The 19860-nt window shown below is 28.0% G+C and overlaps 1 protein-coding gene across 8 annotated transcripts in view; it reads right to left on the reverse strand.

Moving 5' to 3' along the window:
• The window catches only part of LOC123291644 (glutamate-gated chloride channel), a 132495-nt gene that overhangs the window by 14258 nt on the left and 98377 nt on the right, over nucleotides 1-19860 (reverse strand). For 5 of the 8 annotated variants that reach the window (XM_044872001.1, XM_044872000.1, XM_044871998.1 and 2 more), the window contains exons 9-11: nucleotides 17627-17779; nucleotides 4942-5156; nucleotides 1401-1415 (exon numbers count right to left, since the gene is read on the reverse strand). In XM_044872001.1, the coding sequence (XP_044727936.1) occupies nucleotides 1401-1415; nucleotides 4942-5156; nucleotides 17627-17779 (383 nt within the window). The remainder of the gene's footprint in view (nucleotides 1-1400; nucleotides 1416-4941; nucleotides 5157-17626; nucleotides 17780-19860) is intronic. The other 3 variants (XM_044872003.1, XM_044872002.1, XM_044871997.1) reach the window with 1 other exon arrangement.

Below are 19860 nucleotides of genomic sequence, written 5' to 3' on the forward strand. Positions count from 1 at the left end.
GAAATCTCTAAGCTTCCTATGAAGGATAAAAGCTCCTAAGTTTCTTACATAGAGAACTAAACTAACTAAATATTTTAGTTGTAAAATTTATTAATTGAGCAATTCCAAATAGTTTCGAAAAATTTTAGAAGTCTATTCCTTGAATAATTTTAATCAGAAAAACTCATTGAATAATTTTTTAATTTCTTTTTACAACATTTAAATTTAAACGATACAAATTATTCGAAGAAAAAGCTAATGAAATTTTTCTTGCATATTCAGGAATACACCAAGAAATTATACTAAATCAGATAGCTTAAAATATGAACATTAAGCTTTATACGGCGAATTTTCTTATAGCTTTTTATAAATTTAATAGGACAAGAGGTCACATCAAACTTTGCATCATAGAATACCCACTATAAAGAATTTATATATTTACTAGAATATGCCCATTTAGGAACATGCCTATCATAATGGAAACAGGCCAAACAATTTTCTAGCCGAAAATTTTTCGAATAAATTAAATTCGAATTTTTATAGTAAGCTAGCTCATTTACCGAAATTCTTCAAGAAAGATCACAATAAGTTGATTTTTTACTCTTCCAAAAATGAAAGGTAAACTTCAAAGGAAACCAATTAAAACAAAGGTATTAGTTTTCTCTGTTTATCAATTCGCCGACAATTTGGATACATACAATTTGCCATTATATGAATTAAACATCTCCTGCTTTTATTCTATGTAATATGATACTTCGTTCAATTAAATGAAAGCCTTTAACTGTTTGGCTACTTAGACTGGGAGGTTGCGGATTCGAATCCAGGCAGCGGCAGGATAGGAACATAGTAACCAACGCCACCCATATCATAACAATTTTATTGTATGTATTCGGCTGTAGTTAAAAAAATAAAGATGTATGTGGTCTCTGTTATAGATGTATGTCTGAGGGACGGAGGTTAAACCCAATTATTATTGGGTTTAACCCATTAGCCTTTTACAAAGGTCAAGCAAAACGTATACCCTCGTAGTAGATTAATGAAGTACAAAAGTTAACTTCTAAATCTAGAAACTGATCTAAATATTCTTCATCAATTTAGAAATCTAAAATTTTAAACTTATATAACACTGCTCTGATCTAATTTTACAAACTATGTAGTGATAGATACTCGCTCATAGCCCTCTAAATTTTACTAATAACAGATTTTCTTTGGCCTGCTAACACATCTTGTCTTATATATATATTTACATTTTGTCTTCTAAAAAATATATAAAATTCTTTATGGATATTATAAATGATGCAAGTTGGAGTTTCATGTCCTTTTGTACAAATATAAGCGTTTTTTTTATAATTATATTAAAGCGTTGTTAGCAGAAAATTTTAGTTACGACATAAATCAAAAAGTTTAGGAAAATTATTCACCTTCCTGCGAATAGACTGGAAAATAAATCAAAATTAAAATTAATAAACGAAAAACAACGAAAATAAATTAAAATAATAAAAAATAAATAAATTAATAAAAAATGGAATAATATTATTTGCTTATAAACATACCAAGAGATTGAATTATAAATAATTATGACGTAGTGGTGTCACATAGGTAATGTTGAGAAATTTTTAGGTGCGGGATAATGAAAATTTTAATAGTGCCACCAGTTTAAAATTGAATATCCATTTTTTTCACTCTAATAAGAAGTTGAAATAATAAAACAAATATTTTGCCTTATATTTGACAAATCTGTAGTCTCTGTATCACTTAAAAAATTACAACTTTTAGACTGTTCGGCAAAGAGATATTCGGTTTGTCAGGACCCAGACAAAATGATTTTTTATCAATTTCAAGCTGGTGAGGAAAATCTCGTACCTAAGAATCACTTCTTTCTCAATAGAAACTTTCTTGCTCAGTACCGATCCACCTAAGAACTAGTGACATTGGTTTATACTTATATCTAGTTTACACCAAGGTAGAGTACTCATGTTGAGAGTACTATAAAAATCATGGCAAACCTAAATGGGCCAAATTTTCTCAAAGTAAGAAGATCAAGAAGATTAAATAGGTAGAAATATAACTGCGGAAATACACGAAATGTTTGACAGATTTCACAAATTCAATCTCGTGGTACCCAAAAACAAAAAAAAATCTTTAGTGTATATTTGGGCAAATGAATTGAATTCCTTACCCTCATATACACATTTACACACAAACTAATTTCTGGAAAATATTTTCTATTTTCCAAATCATGCTGTGAAAGTTTATAATAAAATTGATGTATAAATAAGTATACGGTTTTTCAGTTTGTTTGGGTGTTATAATAATAAATTTGAGCTAATTTATTGATTAAAACAAAACACATTTGCATAAAATCACACACGAAATTAAAACTCAAAAATACTAAAATAAAATAAATTATATTAAGTAAAAAAAAAATTATTTTGTGCATTTATTTAAAAAAATAAATATTATCAAATTTTTATTTTGTATAAAAATTTATTTATTTATAACATGCAAGAAATAAAACAATCACACCTTAAAAAAATATTTTTAGGAATATTTAAATGTAATAAATATAACTTTCTATCTAGGAAAATTTATTTATTTTTTTAGTTTTTAGTTTTAATAAAGGTATAAAACACTTCAACTAAATTTCCTCTAGAAATTTATTCTCTAAATTATTACGAAAACATTTTATTGAAACAAACTTTTTTTTGTATAAATATTTATTTTGTAAAACCAGTATTAATTATTTTTAACTTCCATTCAATTAAAAATGAAAACATAATTTAAGAAATTATATTTTTTATAATTTCATTGGAAAATGTTTAAAAAAATGTTTTAAACAACAAAAAGGGCAAAGAATTTTTTCGTTCAGATACTTATAAGTTCAAAATTTTGGAATCACCTTTTTCATTGACAAATAAGAATTAGAAGATCGTAATTGATATTAATTATTCACAGGCATTTTGGCAAACATTTTTGGACTCTCACGATACTCAAAAATGGAATTAATACTTAATAAATAAAATCCTATTATATTCCAGTAGCTATAAATCTTGCTATATTCGTTTGTGGCCCACCTGGGTCAATTTTTGTCCAATATTCTTTATAATTTAAACACAGAAATAACGAAACGCATTATACAATAATTTCATTTAAAATATAATATGTAGGTCAATTGTTGGCTATGTTACTTGTTCAGTTTTGTATTGTTTTTGACAACTAAATAATTGTTGTTTTAAAATGAATCGATCAATTTTCTCCAATACCCAGAAGGTAGATAACATCAACTGTTTTGTATTTTATGTAATGTCAATAGAGTCAGTCAAATATACATGGTTTATAGACCGTGGGCTCATAAAGTGAAATTTCCATGTTTATTTTTGTCTATAATTTTGAGGATTTATCAAAACGAGTTCAGTAATTAAATGAGGATTTAAAAAATTGAGAAATTGAAAACAAGGCAGGCAGCTTCACAAAGTTCGAAATGGTTGAATAATTGAGTGCAATCGTAAAAAAGAAAACCATTTAAAAACCGTATCAAACTGAGAAGTAAATCAGAAAGTACGGAGAGATTAAGCCATTTATGTCACTGAATCATAATATATTTTACGAAATTTTGATGTTTTGTCTACCCTGCTGTTTCTTGATTAAAATTTAAATAAATACCATTCAAATAATTTCTAAAAAATCTGCTCAGAGCTGTCGATTTATCTGAATATGAAACAAATAATCAAAAAACTCTCTTTGAGCTCTGGAAGAATTATGTGATATCGGGAGTCAGGATAAACTACACGATTTCCACTGTTTCCTTAAATTTTACACTCGAATCACACATCAATCTTGAAACTTCTTTATTTCCAAACTTTTATCAATTGCAAAACAGGTAGACAAAAAGAATAATAAGAATTTCGCTTTATTATGGGCTCAAGGTCAATATAGGGTTGATAAAATACTATGGTTTTGTTTTATATTTGCACCTAAAGCAATTTATTGTATACATTAAAATTTTCCAAAATTACAATTTAGAATATTTTCCCATTTCAAAAAGTTTCATCAGAAAATTCGATCTTAAAATAAATAAACTAGGAAACATCATTTATTTTATTATTTTCTACATATGTCGAGTGTAATCAAGTTTTACCTTTCAATTGTCGAATTCAATTAAGCTAAATTCCTACTTTCTACGTCTACAGTCAAATAATTTTATGGAGATCTTCTGATTTAGTGAAATGAAATCTGTTACCAAAAATAATACAATACCACGTAGTTTAAAATCAGAAAATCAGCTCTTTTTTTCACTGAAGTTTGACTGAGTTATTTAGACAGTGCATCGCATTTAAGCTTATTTTGACGTAAATTAACTGAATTGATACTCGTGTTTGGACATACTTTTCGAAATAGATTGACCAAATAATGAAATTAATAATACTCAGGTAATCTGAAAAATTTATTTGGTCGAAAATATTAAAATTTATCCAGGACGTTTTTTAAATACAGATTGGAAATCTACGAAAATGTATTGGTCGGTCAGAATTGTATTGGTGACAAGCTTGAAAATGCTGTTGTGATAATTTTTAGGACAATTTCGATCGCCCTAAACTAGTTAGAATCACGGAATGATGTTAGTCAGAAAATTCTTTTCGCAGTTTTGTTAGATCAGTGATATCAGTGAAACAATTCAACTATAGAACCGATTTCACCTCAATAACGAAATAACTGAAACATGGTTACTTTTAATCATACACGGATATTTGAAAAGTTTGTTTCAATAAGTTAATAAGAAACTTATTTTCTTACTGTTATAAATCGTAAGCTAGAAAAACTACATTCTAAGAAAACTGAAAGTTGACAAAAAAAAAACATATTAATTTTTTGCTATTAGAAAAAAGTAAACAGAACATTAAGAAGAGATAGAAAAAATGAATTTTTCAATATAATATTAGCTATTTCACTAAACGAACTTACCTGTGTAACAGGATTTTCACCTGGCCTATATACAACATCATGTAAAGGCCGTTTACGACCCACATAGTTGACACAAACAAATTCTAATAACGATGCGTAAATAAAACACATACAAACACCGTCCCAAACATTCATTGCTGTTAAATTTGAGACTACTGGTAATGTTGAACGGAAACCATTTGATGTTGTGAAAAAATTGAGCATTGTTGTTACACCTAAGAAAATACAAAAAATTGGGAAATTATTCAAATGCATTATTATTTTAATTTTTTAATAATTCAAGGAAATGGTTCGAAAATTAATTTTAGAAAATTTTTATACTTTTATTCTACTTGCAAAATTGAAAACATCGGTCTGGTCTACCTCTTAACTATGGAAGCTATCTCTACCTGTATCATCATCAAACGGTTCATTTACAATTTACTTATCGAAAATAAAGTGATTATCTCGTTGGGCTTCTCAGGAGGAGATTCAATAATTCTAAAATACAATCTTTACCGATATAATTGACTGTAAGCTTCGGTTTTAGATTGCGAAAATAATTTGTGATTTCAGTTACTACCTTCTGAATGAAAACTCGCAGAGAAAGTACGAAAAATAACTCCTCGATGGTACTAATTACGTAAATGATTAGTCAAACTGTAACTGCAGTTACTACCTTCTAAATGAAAGGTTGCTACGAAAATGCGAAAAACAGCTCCTTGAAGATACTGATGGCATAAATGATTGGTAAAACTGTTACTGCAATTACTTCCTTCTAAGTGAAGGTAGCTGCGAAAATGCAAAAATCAACTCTACGAGAAAGATGAAGAAAGAAATTGGAATATTTCATAAATTTCATAGCACAGGAAAAACTTTTAAGCGATATTTAATTGTCTACCGGAATTTTAATAATAATAGAGGTGCTATCATCACTTCACCTAACTTTCCCTTATTGAATTTGGAGGTAAATTTAGGTTTGAATTGGAAAAAAATCGAAAAGCATGGATTCATTTTTACTTGAGATATTCAATAAGTGAATAAGTGGAACGAAATTTTTAAACTTATTGATTTTCTTTGCTTTGATGCTTGAATTCAAAAATGAGAAAAAAAACTAATTTCAAATAGAGAAAAACGTATTTATTTCTTCTGTTTGACATCAATATTGTATGGAATAAAGTGTGCATTCTAAAGTGTATAATTCAACGTTCGCCGAGGTATGCAGAAAATTCAACGGCAATATATTACTAGTGAATTACAGACAGAAAAGAACAGTCAGTTGAAGCTAACCTATTGTTATTTTACAAATGCATTAAGGAAGATGACCATACAAAGTGTCACTGAAAAAAATAGCAAGGTGGCAATTCGAATTCCAAAATTTCTTTCAAAAAAATGATTTTAACACAAGTTTTATATTATTTTAAGACTATTTTATGTCTTTTAAAGTTATGGTGTGCCGTCAAAATTATCTAAAAATTGAATCCATGAATATACAGATAAGTGTAAGTCGAACTGGAATAATTCGGCATGAATTTCCGCAAAATCTATTGAGTTTTCTGAAAACATATTTATTTATTGTACACTATTTCGTTTGAAGTTTGAGATTAACAGTCCCTGAGTCATTTCATATAGGTTTTAATCAATTTGGTTAATTTTTGATTTAAAAATAAAATGATGTTAGAGCCGCCTTGTTACTATTTATGACACCCAATATGTATACTTTTAGGTGTATACATATCTTTATTTTATTTTCATTCGTTTTCATCGATAATATAGGAAATATCGTATAAATCACGTAATTTTACCAAAAAGAATTTATTTTATTAGTTTTTAAAAACCTTATTATTTGAGTTTTTATCTATTTTCAGTTGGATGTATTTTCAATGGAAAATTAAATTTTGAAGTATTTTAAAAAGTATAAAAATTTTCTTTAACATTTTTCAAGAGTCGTATTCATAATTGTAATTTAGGCAAAGCTTTGGTATTTTAACACAAAGACTATTCGGTGAATCTTACAAAAATGGGCCATCTTCGACAGCTTCATTTAAACGATTCCTGCGCTTGTGTTTTTAACTCCCGAACCAAAATGGGCATCTTAGTTATGTTTCAAGTGCGAGTTTATGGTTCCATATTTGAAACAATTAAAAAGGCTAAGATAATCAAAATCCGTTCGATTTGGAGAAGGCCATACGGAAAAAGGTGATTTAATGGAGAGTATTTTTAGCTATGTTTATTTTTTATTTGGTAGCAGTAGCACGCTGTAGAATGGTTCCTAACACGTATCCCTCTAATCGGAGTTCTACTTTAGATTTTGTAAGGAGTTCAACGTAATGACCACATTAAAAAATCAACATCATAATCGACGAATAACTAACAAGATGTATTTGTAAGCGTGTTTCCCGTTTCTCTTTAAAGAACTTGAATACTAGAAATTGGGGATAGAAAAAACTACAGCGGCTATGGCTAACATAATTAATGAAAGCTTATCTTATTGGTGCTAAATCAAATCGAAAAACATGGTCTGCTAAAAATTATAGTATATTGATATAACTAAAGCAGATTAAAAATTTACGGAATAACTTGTGGGATTTTGCTTTACCGAAATAGCAGTTATTAATACGACTTGAAAGATAATTAAAACTTTCTTTTTATTAAGATCTAGAAAAAAAAACTTAAAGTTTTCAGTTTTGTTAGCCAGCGCTTCATATATATTTGAAACGCTTCTTCTTATTTAATTAAAGCTTTGGCCAGGCTCAGTGGTAAACATCACACAACAACGAACGTAAACAATGTAAACATCACACGAATAGGCATGTAATCCGTTCATTATGCGATGTAATATACTTATTTGACATTAGCCTTTGTTCATTTTTGTTTAATGTACAGCATCGAGCCTGGCCGCAGCTTATAGAAACGAAAATACTAATATTTTTTGTATCATTCACGTTGCGAAAACAATTAAAGTGAAGTAGTATAAATCAACATGATTTGTTTATAATTATTTTCAAAATATTAATGCGATTCTAAAATTCATGCAATACATTATTATTTTAGTAAAATTATTTTTGATTTATAGAGTAATGAACAATTTTATTATGCATTTTTTTTTTATTCTAAAATATTTGCTAATTATATCTAAGTTGCTTCTATAACATGCAAATCTAATATTAATTGTATATAATTTTGTAGTATTATTGATAATTTTGAAAGTGTGCAGTGTGTTGACGTAAGCAAGTACTGTTTTTGTTAACGTTGTATTGTAATTAATTCGTAATATTTAAACCATGAAGCCCAATTGATTCATTCTTGTTTAGTTAAATATGAACGCTCAATGTCTGTAAAACATACGTTTAATTCGACGAACGTGTAACCATAATATGGTGCATGACTTGTGTTATCAGGTGTTAGGTAGTTTTCTTTATTTGTTTTGCAATCTTCACGTAAAATGAGTAAAGATACTTTTAAATACAAATATTTTGTATTGTGCTGTCTCAAAAATACCAAATCAGTATTTCTATCAGAGGTTTAAGGTTGAATGAATACTGATTGGCACTCATTTATTGGAAATTTTGGTGACAGGTTCTGAGTTGCACTGAAGTAAAAAAGCTACGCCAATATTTAAAAATATTTTGGATCATTTCTTGTAACTCTCCATTTTTATTTTTGCAAATTGAGATAACAGGAAACTAAGGTAGACGTAGGGCTTGTTTCACAAAATTTTTTAAGGAAGTTTACATAAAAATTTAAATGTATAAATAGAAAAAATCGTGGTAATTAAAACAAAGGTGGTTGAGGAAAATGTGTAAACAGCACAATTGGTTGCTTCTCAGTATTATGCTGGCTCGAAATACTCCAAAAGTTTTGATTCCTGTCCAAATTGATAGTATTAACACAATCAGACTTTTGTTTGTGCCAATTTCCATAATGGAGAAGAACGTTTTTCTTATATAAAATTTAAAACTATTTCTTACAAAATTTTCTTATCAATTTCAAACTCTGTTTCATACATCCAATAATTGTTTAAAATAAATAATTCAAAATTAGTTTGGCACAAATTCAATGCTTTGTTTGGTTTTCTGATAATTCCCGGCAAAAGAGATCGTTTAAATTTATCAAACTATTTTGGAACTATTTATTTATTCTATTTGAGATCGTTCATGCTAATATAAATACTAATTTTTCATTCATTTAAGATTTTTATCTCTAAAACATACTTTATTTTCTGTAAATAAATTTAAAATTTATCGCTTAAAATAAATTTTATCACTGTAATTAATTAATTTTTTTCTTTTTTGTTATCAGTAATGGGAGCCCGCAGAAAGATTCCCGTATCATGCAAAAAACACAAATCGCTATGTTTTAATCAACTAGATTTATTGAAACAATAACATAAACATCTAACATAAAATTTTAATCCATCAATATCCAATAAGCGAATTACTTCTGCGGACACACATACAAAATTCTAATCGTACAAACATTTCTAAAATAAAATCGTCATACAAATAATAATTAGAATCTAATAAATAAAAAAACAAACCCATTGGTTTACATGGCGATAAAAATCGGGACAAATTAATATCGAGGAGACTCAAATCTTGCCAATGAAGGGCCCGTGTCGCTAGGTAAACTAACGGACTTGTTTCTTTCTTTTCTTATTTTATATAACGCAGTGTGGCCTTTGATTCTTTTCATTATTGTTTTTATTTTATTTGTTAGGGTTGACCGTTTTTGAGTTGTATAAAAAAAAGCAAAAAAGTCGTTATCAAGGCTGAGAAAAAAATTTCTTGATACATCCTTGGAGGTCTAACGACTACGAAAAATGACCTGCCATCTAAAAAATTGTGCGAAAATTTCCATTGTAAAATCAGAATAGGGAAGGGTAAAAATAGATCATTCAGAATGTACAAAGTTTGTTTTAAATTTGCATGATGATAATTTACATTATTAACACAGCGTGAATAAGTTGGTATGAGTAGAGTGGAAGAAAGAGAATATGACGTCATATGAATTTGATCCATATACGATCGATCTCGACCTATTTAAGTAAAAATTCGTACTACATGGTTTATTTTCCTGTCATCCGTCGTATACCCAATAGTTGATATTCGAATCAAAATTGTACACCAAATAAAAATAACGTATATATATCATTCTACTAAATGAATAATAATAAAAAATTACACATAGGCGTTATCAATCATATTATGGATGATATGATATTGTTATTTGTAAGTATACAAGAGTTATGTATAGAATGTATAGTATAATTATATATACACAAAAGTAGATAGTATACAATAAGTACAGTTTGATTACACAATCATAGGTGTTACATAATATATACACGGTTGTCAGATATCATTTTTACCTATACCATGTTTTTTTACGCATTCCAGCACTCTACCGCATTTTTTAAGTTTTCTTCGAAAAGAATTTCGAGCGATACCATAGAATATATATTAGTTTTCTCGAAACTGGACTAATCGTCAAAAGAACGTGAATTTTTGTATTTGTGTCCCTTAAGAAAGAACGCAAAATGTATTTCTTTTTCTTTAAATTTCAATAAAACACGATAATTTTAACTCAAAATGCGATATATCTAAGTTTATTAAGATTTAAGGTATATCTTGGAAACTGCATGCCTTAACCTTATTGAATGAGTTTTATCAAATTCTGGTACAAAAAGATTTTGTGATTTTGTTAATTTTTTCAAAAAATTTGTTTAGTTTTGATTTCGTTAAAACTGAGTAAATAAGGTAATTTTGACCCCAAATAATACAAAAATAGAGTGTGTTTGATGACTGGATGCATGGTTATAAAATACCACCCAAAATATATACGAAAAAATATTCTCGGATCATTTCAAACAAATTCTCACAAAATATTTGTCTAATGGATTAATAAACTTGATTTTCATTATTTTTGGGCTCTATTTACTATAGAAAATTCAAAGCTGAGACAAAATTTTTATTTTCATCAGTAAAAGCTATCAGGTGCAGTAAATTCGTCAAAATCACAAAACATATTTCAATTTTACTTGTTAACAGTTTTATTAATTTTATTCAAAGCATTAATTAATTTGGTAAATCCACCGCATTTTTCTTGAATCACTTTTTTTTATGTATGCCACGCGCTTCTTGAATGAAATGATCTGACAACCCTGAATATATAAGTATATTATTTCATTCATCATGTTCTATATGTGTTTGTTATTATCATACTTACTTTGATTAGTTATTCATGTAATTCATGTCATATGCAATGCAATTCTCTCATGAGTCACTAAAGTGTTAGATTGTGCAAAATAATTATATAAATTATTAATTACAATGTGAATTATAATTTTTATGACCAAATAAATTTTATACAGGATGAATTGTGAGGAACAAACCAGTAAGTTGAGTATGAAAAATATGCTTAGAAATTTCAAATTAAACTGCTTTCACATAGAGTCGTCTCGCTTGAAATTTGCATTACACTATTAGGTTATATACAACTTCTGGGTGTTCGATAAATGGGGTAAAACGAACTCCCAATTTATAAAATGTTTCTGATTCTACCATCTGCATTGCCCTCTTTTTAAAAACTGTTCGACGTACAAAATTAAAGGTTTCAAACAAAATTTGTAGAAAATTTTATCATCTACAACTTTTAATACGATTGAAGACAAAAGAAACGAGATATTTACAGACCCTTGACCTTGAATATCTAACGATCATATGTGACTTTTGAGACAACATTTATACTATGATAATAAAGGTTTGTACAAAAACTCAACTTATTCCGTTAGATTCCGAGGTTGACCACTTATTTTGACTAAGATGATTAGCTTACCATATATATATATATATATATATATATATATATATATATATATATATATATATATATATATATATATATATATATAAAATAATGTTTATGACATGACCAATGAAAGACCATATTTGACAAAATGAAATTCTAATTTTAAAGCTTATTTTTATACACTTCCGGGGATGGTTCCTCCCAATTCAACCTATATAAATGTATAGTTTTTGAAAATTTTGTGTGTGTTGTGTTGAATATTCTGCTTATAATTAAAAATTCCCAATAAAAAGTTTTCTTTATACTGTAAAACTATTAAACCATCTTTAAGTACTCAATTTCATAGTACTCGGTATTTTAACTGGATATTAATTATTTTGTTTTTGAATTTCGTGCAATTTTCACGTTATTGTTAATAAAAACAAAAATGGAACAAGACTAAATTGAATTACTTTAGATTTGGTTCCATTTCCTCAACAAAAGCACGCTATAATTAAAAATAAAGGCCAAAAAAGCTCGGTTATTATTTCCATGGAAAATATAATAATGTTTCTATACAAAACATATAAGAATACAAAATCAAAGACAAATTTTTGTTTAACCTATTTACTTTCATAGAAATAAGGTTAGTTAGAAAAAAGTTTGTCAATTTTACATAATCTATATCAAAAATAATTTAACAAAACGGATAATTATCAATTTTAGGATTGTGATTAAAATGTTTTCGAAATTATTTATATTAACAATGAGAAAATCTCTAAATTTTACTTATGTAATATTAAAAACTGAAAACTCCCCTGTATAAATAGGTTATTCGTCATCTGATACAAAATATATTGTTTTGGTACCCTGGTGTACACACATTTTACACTATAGGTGTAAGTAAAAAAAAGAAGCTTTATAATAGTTTAATAGCACTATCCTTTTCTACTTACACTCAATGAAGTATACCAACACAAAAAGAACAATCTGTGTACAATGTTTTAAAAGTGTAGAAAAAAAAAATGCGGGTATTGTGTAAAACAAGAGATAACTTACAACTAATGTTTATAAAAGTTTTTCTTTTGTAATATTGTGCTTTTTCTATTAGAAAAAAATTATAAAAAAGGGTTTTTTAATATAAAATAAACTGTGGTATTTAAATTAAAATGACTATAGAATAACTGTGTATTATTATGCAATTTCAATATTTATTCAAATATCAATTTTCTTTTTTCCATTTGATTTAGTTATTTTTGTTATTTTTTATATTTATTTTCTCTTGGTAAATTGAAATGTTCTTTATTTTGTTACATTTGAAATTATTTTTAATAATTTGAAGTGAGTTGGCCATAGTTTTTCAAAGTTTTCGAACGAAGTACTTTAATGCAAAATTGGATGAATAGGGCTAGACTGAACAAAAATTTGATAATTGCCATTCCTTCTTTATTTGATAGCGCCTGTTTTTTATACATTATATATATACATCGAAAAGTAGTTCGTTCTTAAGGGGTACACTCACCCCTTATGAGCTTACTTAGGACAACTCACCTTTGTGTATTTTTTCTATTCCTAGAGGTATTTAAAGAAAAAAGTCATTGATTGCATTATTCCAGCGATAATCCAAATCAAACTAGAACTAGAACTTCGATTGGGAGATTCATCAATAAATCATTTCCCATTCCTTACACGATGAATTCTGGTTATTATACATACTTGTAAATTTTCCTAAAAACCTCAGCTATGCTATCCGAACCCAGATTTTTCCATTGGTGTATTTCACCACGGTAGTACACCGACAAGCCAAGTCTGATCTCTATTATGCCTGAGATTCAAAGATGCATAGTAGGAGAACGTTTTAAAGATTATAGACGGAACTAATTGTTCATTTTTTTGAGCATATATCGATAAGGAACTGATTGACCATTTTTTGAAGCCTAAAACTGAAAATGAAAAGTGGGAAGATAGAAACAAAGAGAAAGACACAAATTCACAAAATAACGAATTCGTTATGCAATCAGATTGTCTAGTCCGTTCAACGGTAAAACGCAGGCATAACACACTCTGATGGATACACACTCTGATGCAAACATTGTAACACAAAACATTTTTGCTTAGAGATGCATTAAGTCCGTTTTTTTTTTCATGTAATTCACAAGAATCGTCATATTCTAATCGATCAGCACGTTGTTAAATAATTTTTTTTTAAAGTGCTGTTTAAAAAATTGGTTTATTGAAAGCCGAAATATTTGAGCAGTATTTGATGTATGTGATGGCATCTATTAAAACGTTTTGTTTCCAAGCTACTGCTATTTAATTAATATATGCTATCAACCAACAGGTTAAACTTGGCATTTACCCCTGTGATAAATAGGCCATATTTCTTAAAACAAAGGAAGCACGTAAATGATAACCACAAATTCACAAAATAACTTTGAATTGGTTCTGCAGTCACATTGTCTAGTCTGTTAAAGAGTAAAACGCATAACAAAAGGTATTAAAGAATTTATTGATCTGCTCCAATTTATATTTGAATTACTATATCAATCACTACAAACCATTTGAATAAATCTATGTAACATACCATATGCATGTATATGAAGGGTACGGGGAAATAACATGCTACGAGTAACATTTTTGTGTTTTTTAACCGATTGTTTTCGTTTCTGTTTTGAAAAGTCATAAAAAAATCTTTTAAAACTGCCTGTTACTTAAAAGTTATCATGAAAAAATAAAAAATAAAAATTTGGATATGAAACTTATATATGATCTTTCCTTTTTGTCAAAAAAATAATGCAAACTTTTCTTTTTTCAAAATACGAATAAAAAAAACAAAAAAAAAAAGCGTGACTAGTTCTGAACCTGAACAAAAAGAAACAAGCCCCGTACTTTACACTAGCGACTTCAATAGTCGGGGCTCATTAAAAAAATCTTCCCAATAATGAGTCCTGACTGTTTTGAAGCTATGTAAACTACTGAACTTGTTTTTTTCTTTCATTTTAAAATTTTGGAAAAGAAAAATTTGTAAAGTTTCAAACATTAAACACACTATATTATTATTAGTAAACTTTTTCTACTTTAGTAACTTTACGAAAAAATATCGAGTGACCGTTTTTGAGTAAAATTAACTTAACAAGAAATCAATTTAATCGAATTTCACAAAAATTTTCCAGGTGAATATGAACTTGTGTATATTTTTAGGTGTATTTTGTGGATTTGGCATGTTTTTGCGAGAAATTTCTTTCTTAGTTCAAATTTTTTGTAATTTTCTTCCAACAACATAAATATTTTCATTTGTTTGTATTTCATAATGTTTACAAATATATATTAGAAGAAAATTAATGGATATTTCTTTAAATTTATGATCAGAAGTACATTTTCAGTGAGTTTAAAACCTTTAATTGTTTAATATGTATGTGACTTAGCATGTTTTTCCCTGGCAAATGGTATACTGTGGAGTGTAGAATGCTATATTTATTAAACTGAAGTGAACATATTGATGTTTAATATCTCAGGATATAGGATATACCAGGATAATTCTATATGTCATCTATCCTCTGGTAAGTACGTAATACATATAATTTATACACCTTGCATCATATAAATTTAGTTTTATAAATAAATTTAATTTTCGTTGAAACGATTCCATTTATGGAAAAGTTTTGTTAGAGTGTCGACAACCTGCTATTCATTTTCGAAATAAATGCCCTAATTCGACTGATATTTCTATCTATAGCTTTGACATTATCTGGATAGAATTAATTATTACTCCATTAATCTGAGCCTAAAATAATCTGAGCCAACAAAACTAGCCCTTGAATAAAAAGATGAATATAAATACATAGTCATTCCTAGCCCACTCTATTCATGGTCTCTATAGACCAATGCTGTTTTTTTAAGACTTAAGCCTGCAATATGACTACAGTAATGACTATATGATTCCATCAATGGTTTTCTCAATATTGAATAGCCTATAAACGTTGGCTACAATTAAACAAGCATTAAATATAATTGAAAAAGTAAATTTTGTTCAAAAGATGAAAAATATTAAGTCCATATTGATTAGTTACACGGTTCTCGCTAGAAAACGGATGACTGCTATTCATAATGCAATTTGGTGGAAACGCAATTAAATTATGTATATATAAGTTCTTTATACGTACCATGTATTTATTTGCGCTCCCACCATATTTATTGAACTGACTTGCTAAAGTCTCCATTAATCGTCCTAGAGATGGTGATGCACCGTTAACTATGAAGTCAACTTCTCAAATAGAACACCCGCATTTATGAATTAAATTACGTATACAATTAATCATTTTGATATTTAAACACAATTAATATCATATATATTGTCTATTTCATTCAATACCTATATACTATCAATAAGTTTTGTATGTATAACGGAACAAATGTTGATTTATGGTTAATATTTTAGTAAGTTTGAGCAAGCAATACAAACAATGTTTAATAAACTGTATGTGGGTAGACACAGATTTTATAGGTCGGGAGTCTATAACAAATCGAAATTTCTATTATTCTATTTATCTCCCAGTTAAAGGAGTCAAAAAGATTTACCTGCAATTCATATTAAAAGATCGATCTCATAATACTTTGTAACAGTCAAAGTGATGACCAGGAACGAAAGAATATTAAATTTTCTGCAACGTTCTTGTAATTATTGCGTTATTATTGACATTAGTTTACCATAAACGACAGGCAAAAAGTAAACGTTACTGTAATACGAAAACTTCTACACTCAAACCACGGTTGAAACTCATTTAGCTTTATAACACAGCTTACGTATATTAATCCTCTAAAGGGCTTGGATAACAAGAATTATAATAATTTGGTAATTTTATTATGAGCATACGATCAAAAAGTTTAGTTTAAACGAACAATTAACCTTCAATTAATGTTAAAAATTGATTTACTTTGAATAAATATTGATGTTATTTTTTATTTAGTGAGTGTGTAATTTTTAACTGTGCATTAATTTATATTTTATGTGAAGTGACTTTTCTGATAAAAAAAGCAAACTATGTAAGCTTAAAATACTCGAATTTATTGAAAAAAATAAATGGGAGCATCAAATAATATCGCATATTTGTGGCGGTATGCAAAAATATTTAATAATTAAGTAATAATATCCTGCTCTTCCATCGGCAATTTTTAACAGAAGTTATTTAAAAAAAAAAGAAGCATCGTGAAAAATAAGTACCTCTTGTACATCAATGAAAATACAGAAATGTACTGAAAGCAAAGTCACAAAATTTATCCAAAGGTATCATTTTGAGTTCTCTCTGACGATTTAGTTTTCACAATGTACTAAATTGGTTAGAAAATCACAAGATAAGAGTGGTTTTTTACCAGAATATATTGAATACTCTTTAATTATGACTATTCGGGATATTTTTTGGAGTTGATGTTAAAACTAAAATGATAGTGTTTTTTTTATAAATGTGAAGCAAAATTATTTAAGTAGTCCATAATTATTGTTTGAATGAATCCGAATGAATAATTAAATGATATCCAGATCAGAATTCTAACACGTTATTTTGATTCCTAAATACTGTTGAAGAAAAACTTATTTGTTCCTCCCGTTTGAATCTTAACACTGTAAGAAGATAACCTAGATATTTCGTCTACAATGAAATGTTTTTTATTAATATAATTGTTTTTGTTCCTTGCTTTCATATCTCCGTTGATGTGCATACATGATAGATGCATGACATTGCAAGCTGTAAATCTTCCTAGTAATAATAATATGTTATGTAAGATGGCGGAGGAGCATGGTGGAGGAGCAGGGAAGTACTTATACAACTTTTCATGTTTATTTATCTTTAACGTTTCGTTTGCGCTCCCATTTATATAAAAACTTTATAATAAGTAAAAGAACATTTGTTATTGTACATACCAATCATAACTCGTGCAGGCACTGCATTCCATTCTAACCAAAATGTAATAAATGATGACGTCACTAATATAATACCAGGTATAAATACTGTTGTAAAATAAAATGCTCGATCTCTAGTAAATATTAAATCCACTTTTAAACAACTATAATTACCTGTAACATAATAAATATTTTTTGATTAAATATATCCGTTTACTCTTCAAGTACTTTTGTTTTGTTTTACAAGTGGTAAAGGATATAAAATGTATATATATATATATATATATAATAAAATTAGATATATTCAAAGATAATCTTTTTGAGGATTTTATTTCTATCGATATGTAAAACGATTGAAAAAGGATATTTAGGTAACTAATTTCAACTTAAAATAAAATTATTATAAGTTGGAATTCTTGCCATTTTAAAAATGTCTGCTTTTGTATTACTAAGCATGAGGCCTCTCACTTCATTGATTTATTCCTTTTCTATTTTAGTTTTACAATATTGCGTTTAAAATTTGGTTATGGAAAGAGACAAGAAATTTTAACATTGAACTGGTAGCCAACTATCTGCCAGACATTATGTCAATATTTATTCTGGCAAAAAATAGACTCACGGTCTAAAAATGTATTGTTAAGGAAAAAAAAAAGCTAGACAAATAATTTTAAGGAAAAAATAAATCATAGTGCACAAAAAATTGGCAGTACATAGTCGGTGAGGTACTGAAGCCGTGTGAGTGCAGCCCCTGTAGCCTTCATAGATTATTCTTCAAACATGTACTGCAGCTGATGCTGGAACGATCATTATCTCCATAGATAAATGATGTGTTTTACCCACTTTTCAGATTCTGTTTATTCAGTTTTTTCCAGTTTTTTTATTACCATTAAAAAACGGCTCAACTAATTCTGCTGAAAACTCTTTCAGTTCTTAAATACGCGTCGAATAAGCCCAGTCAGGTGTTCATGTTGAGGCGAAAAAATCCGAACGAACCAACGCACATATGTACACACACACAAACACAGACATCACATTGAAAAGGTTTGATTCGGATATTGCAGCCTTGAAACCGCGGAAATATGTAAAACTGGAGATTTTCAAAATCGACCCCATTGCATTAACTTCCTCTGGGAAGTTAACAATAAAAGTAGTAGAGGAACATGTTTCTAAAGTAACAGTTTTTATAGATATTGTACTTATACGGAAGCCATTATTAAGAAGTAACAACAACTGTAGAGATATTTCAAACTAAACTATTTTTAATTGGATTTAATTAATGTCTACCTGTTTTTTCCAGAATTTTACCCACTTTAAAACAGTAGGGGTTCTCTATAGAAAATTTTGCTTTCATGGTGGAGCAAATAGAAAAAGTACACGAAATCATTGAATTATTAAGGAATGGAAAGTATTTTAAAATCAGATTGTACTAATAGTATAGTACTAATTTATTAGGCGTTTGTTTAATCGTGTACTAGATATAAATTTATATTGGTATACATCCATTGCTTGGTTTACTACAAAAACTATTCCAGTCTGTTGTTCTTAATATCATCACATCAGATTGAATTACAACAATGTTATGGAAATCTAATTAGCATAAGTGCTTTTTGTATACTTTAATTGCTTTTATGTTTATTTAAATAGTTTTGTTGCTAGATATAAAAAAAGCTCGTGAACATCAGAACTCCATCCCTTAAGTAATATTTCCCCCCTCCCTTAATGTTTCTCATGAAATAAAAATTACGAAAAAACATTTTTTTTAATGGATAGTTTAATTATAAATACCGAAAAAAAATTAGTAAAAGTGAAGGTTTGAAATTTTACACACTCAAAAAGATTATCATTAACATTAATTCATCTAATTTATCAATTTTTTAACCATCTACCTCAGTTTGAAAGGGCTCTAGAAGTGGTCAATCTTTGTGAACTGTGAAAAAACATGATTTTGTGGTATAAAAGAGACGAAACTGAGAAGTTAACACACCAAAAAGGCACAACTTAGACCCTGGCTGAACTATCATACGAATTTGTAACCCCTTAGCTCAATTTTGAGAGGCTGTATGGATGTACAAAGCAATCACGAGTTTAAAAAAAACGGTTTTGCTTCTAAAAAACCTCTTCAAATTCCTGAAAGGGGCCTTGATTATAACATCAAATGAGAGAGAGTTAAAGAAGCCCTATCTCTCTCTTTTATTTTTAATATTTTGCTTATCATAATATAAGTGTCCGCAAAACCTTTTACGAATTTCCGTAAT

The sequence above is a fragment of the Chrysoperla carnea genome, chromosome 2, assembly GCF_905475395.1.
Source record: "Chrysoperla carnea chromosome 2, inChrCarn1.1, whole genome shotgun sequence".
NCBI lineage: Eukaryota > Metazoa > Arthropoda > Insecta > Neuroptera > Chrysopidae > Chrysoperla > Chrysoperla carnea.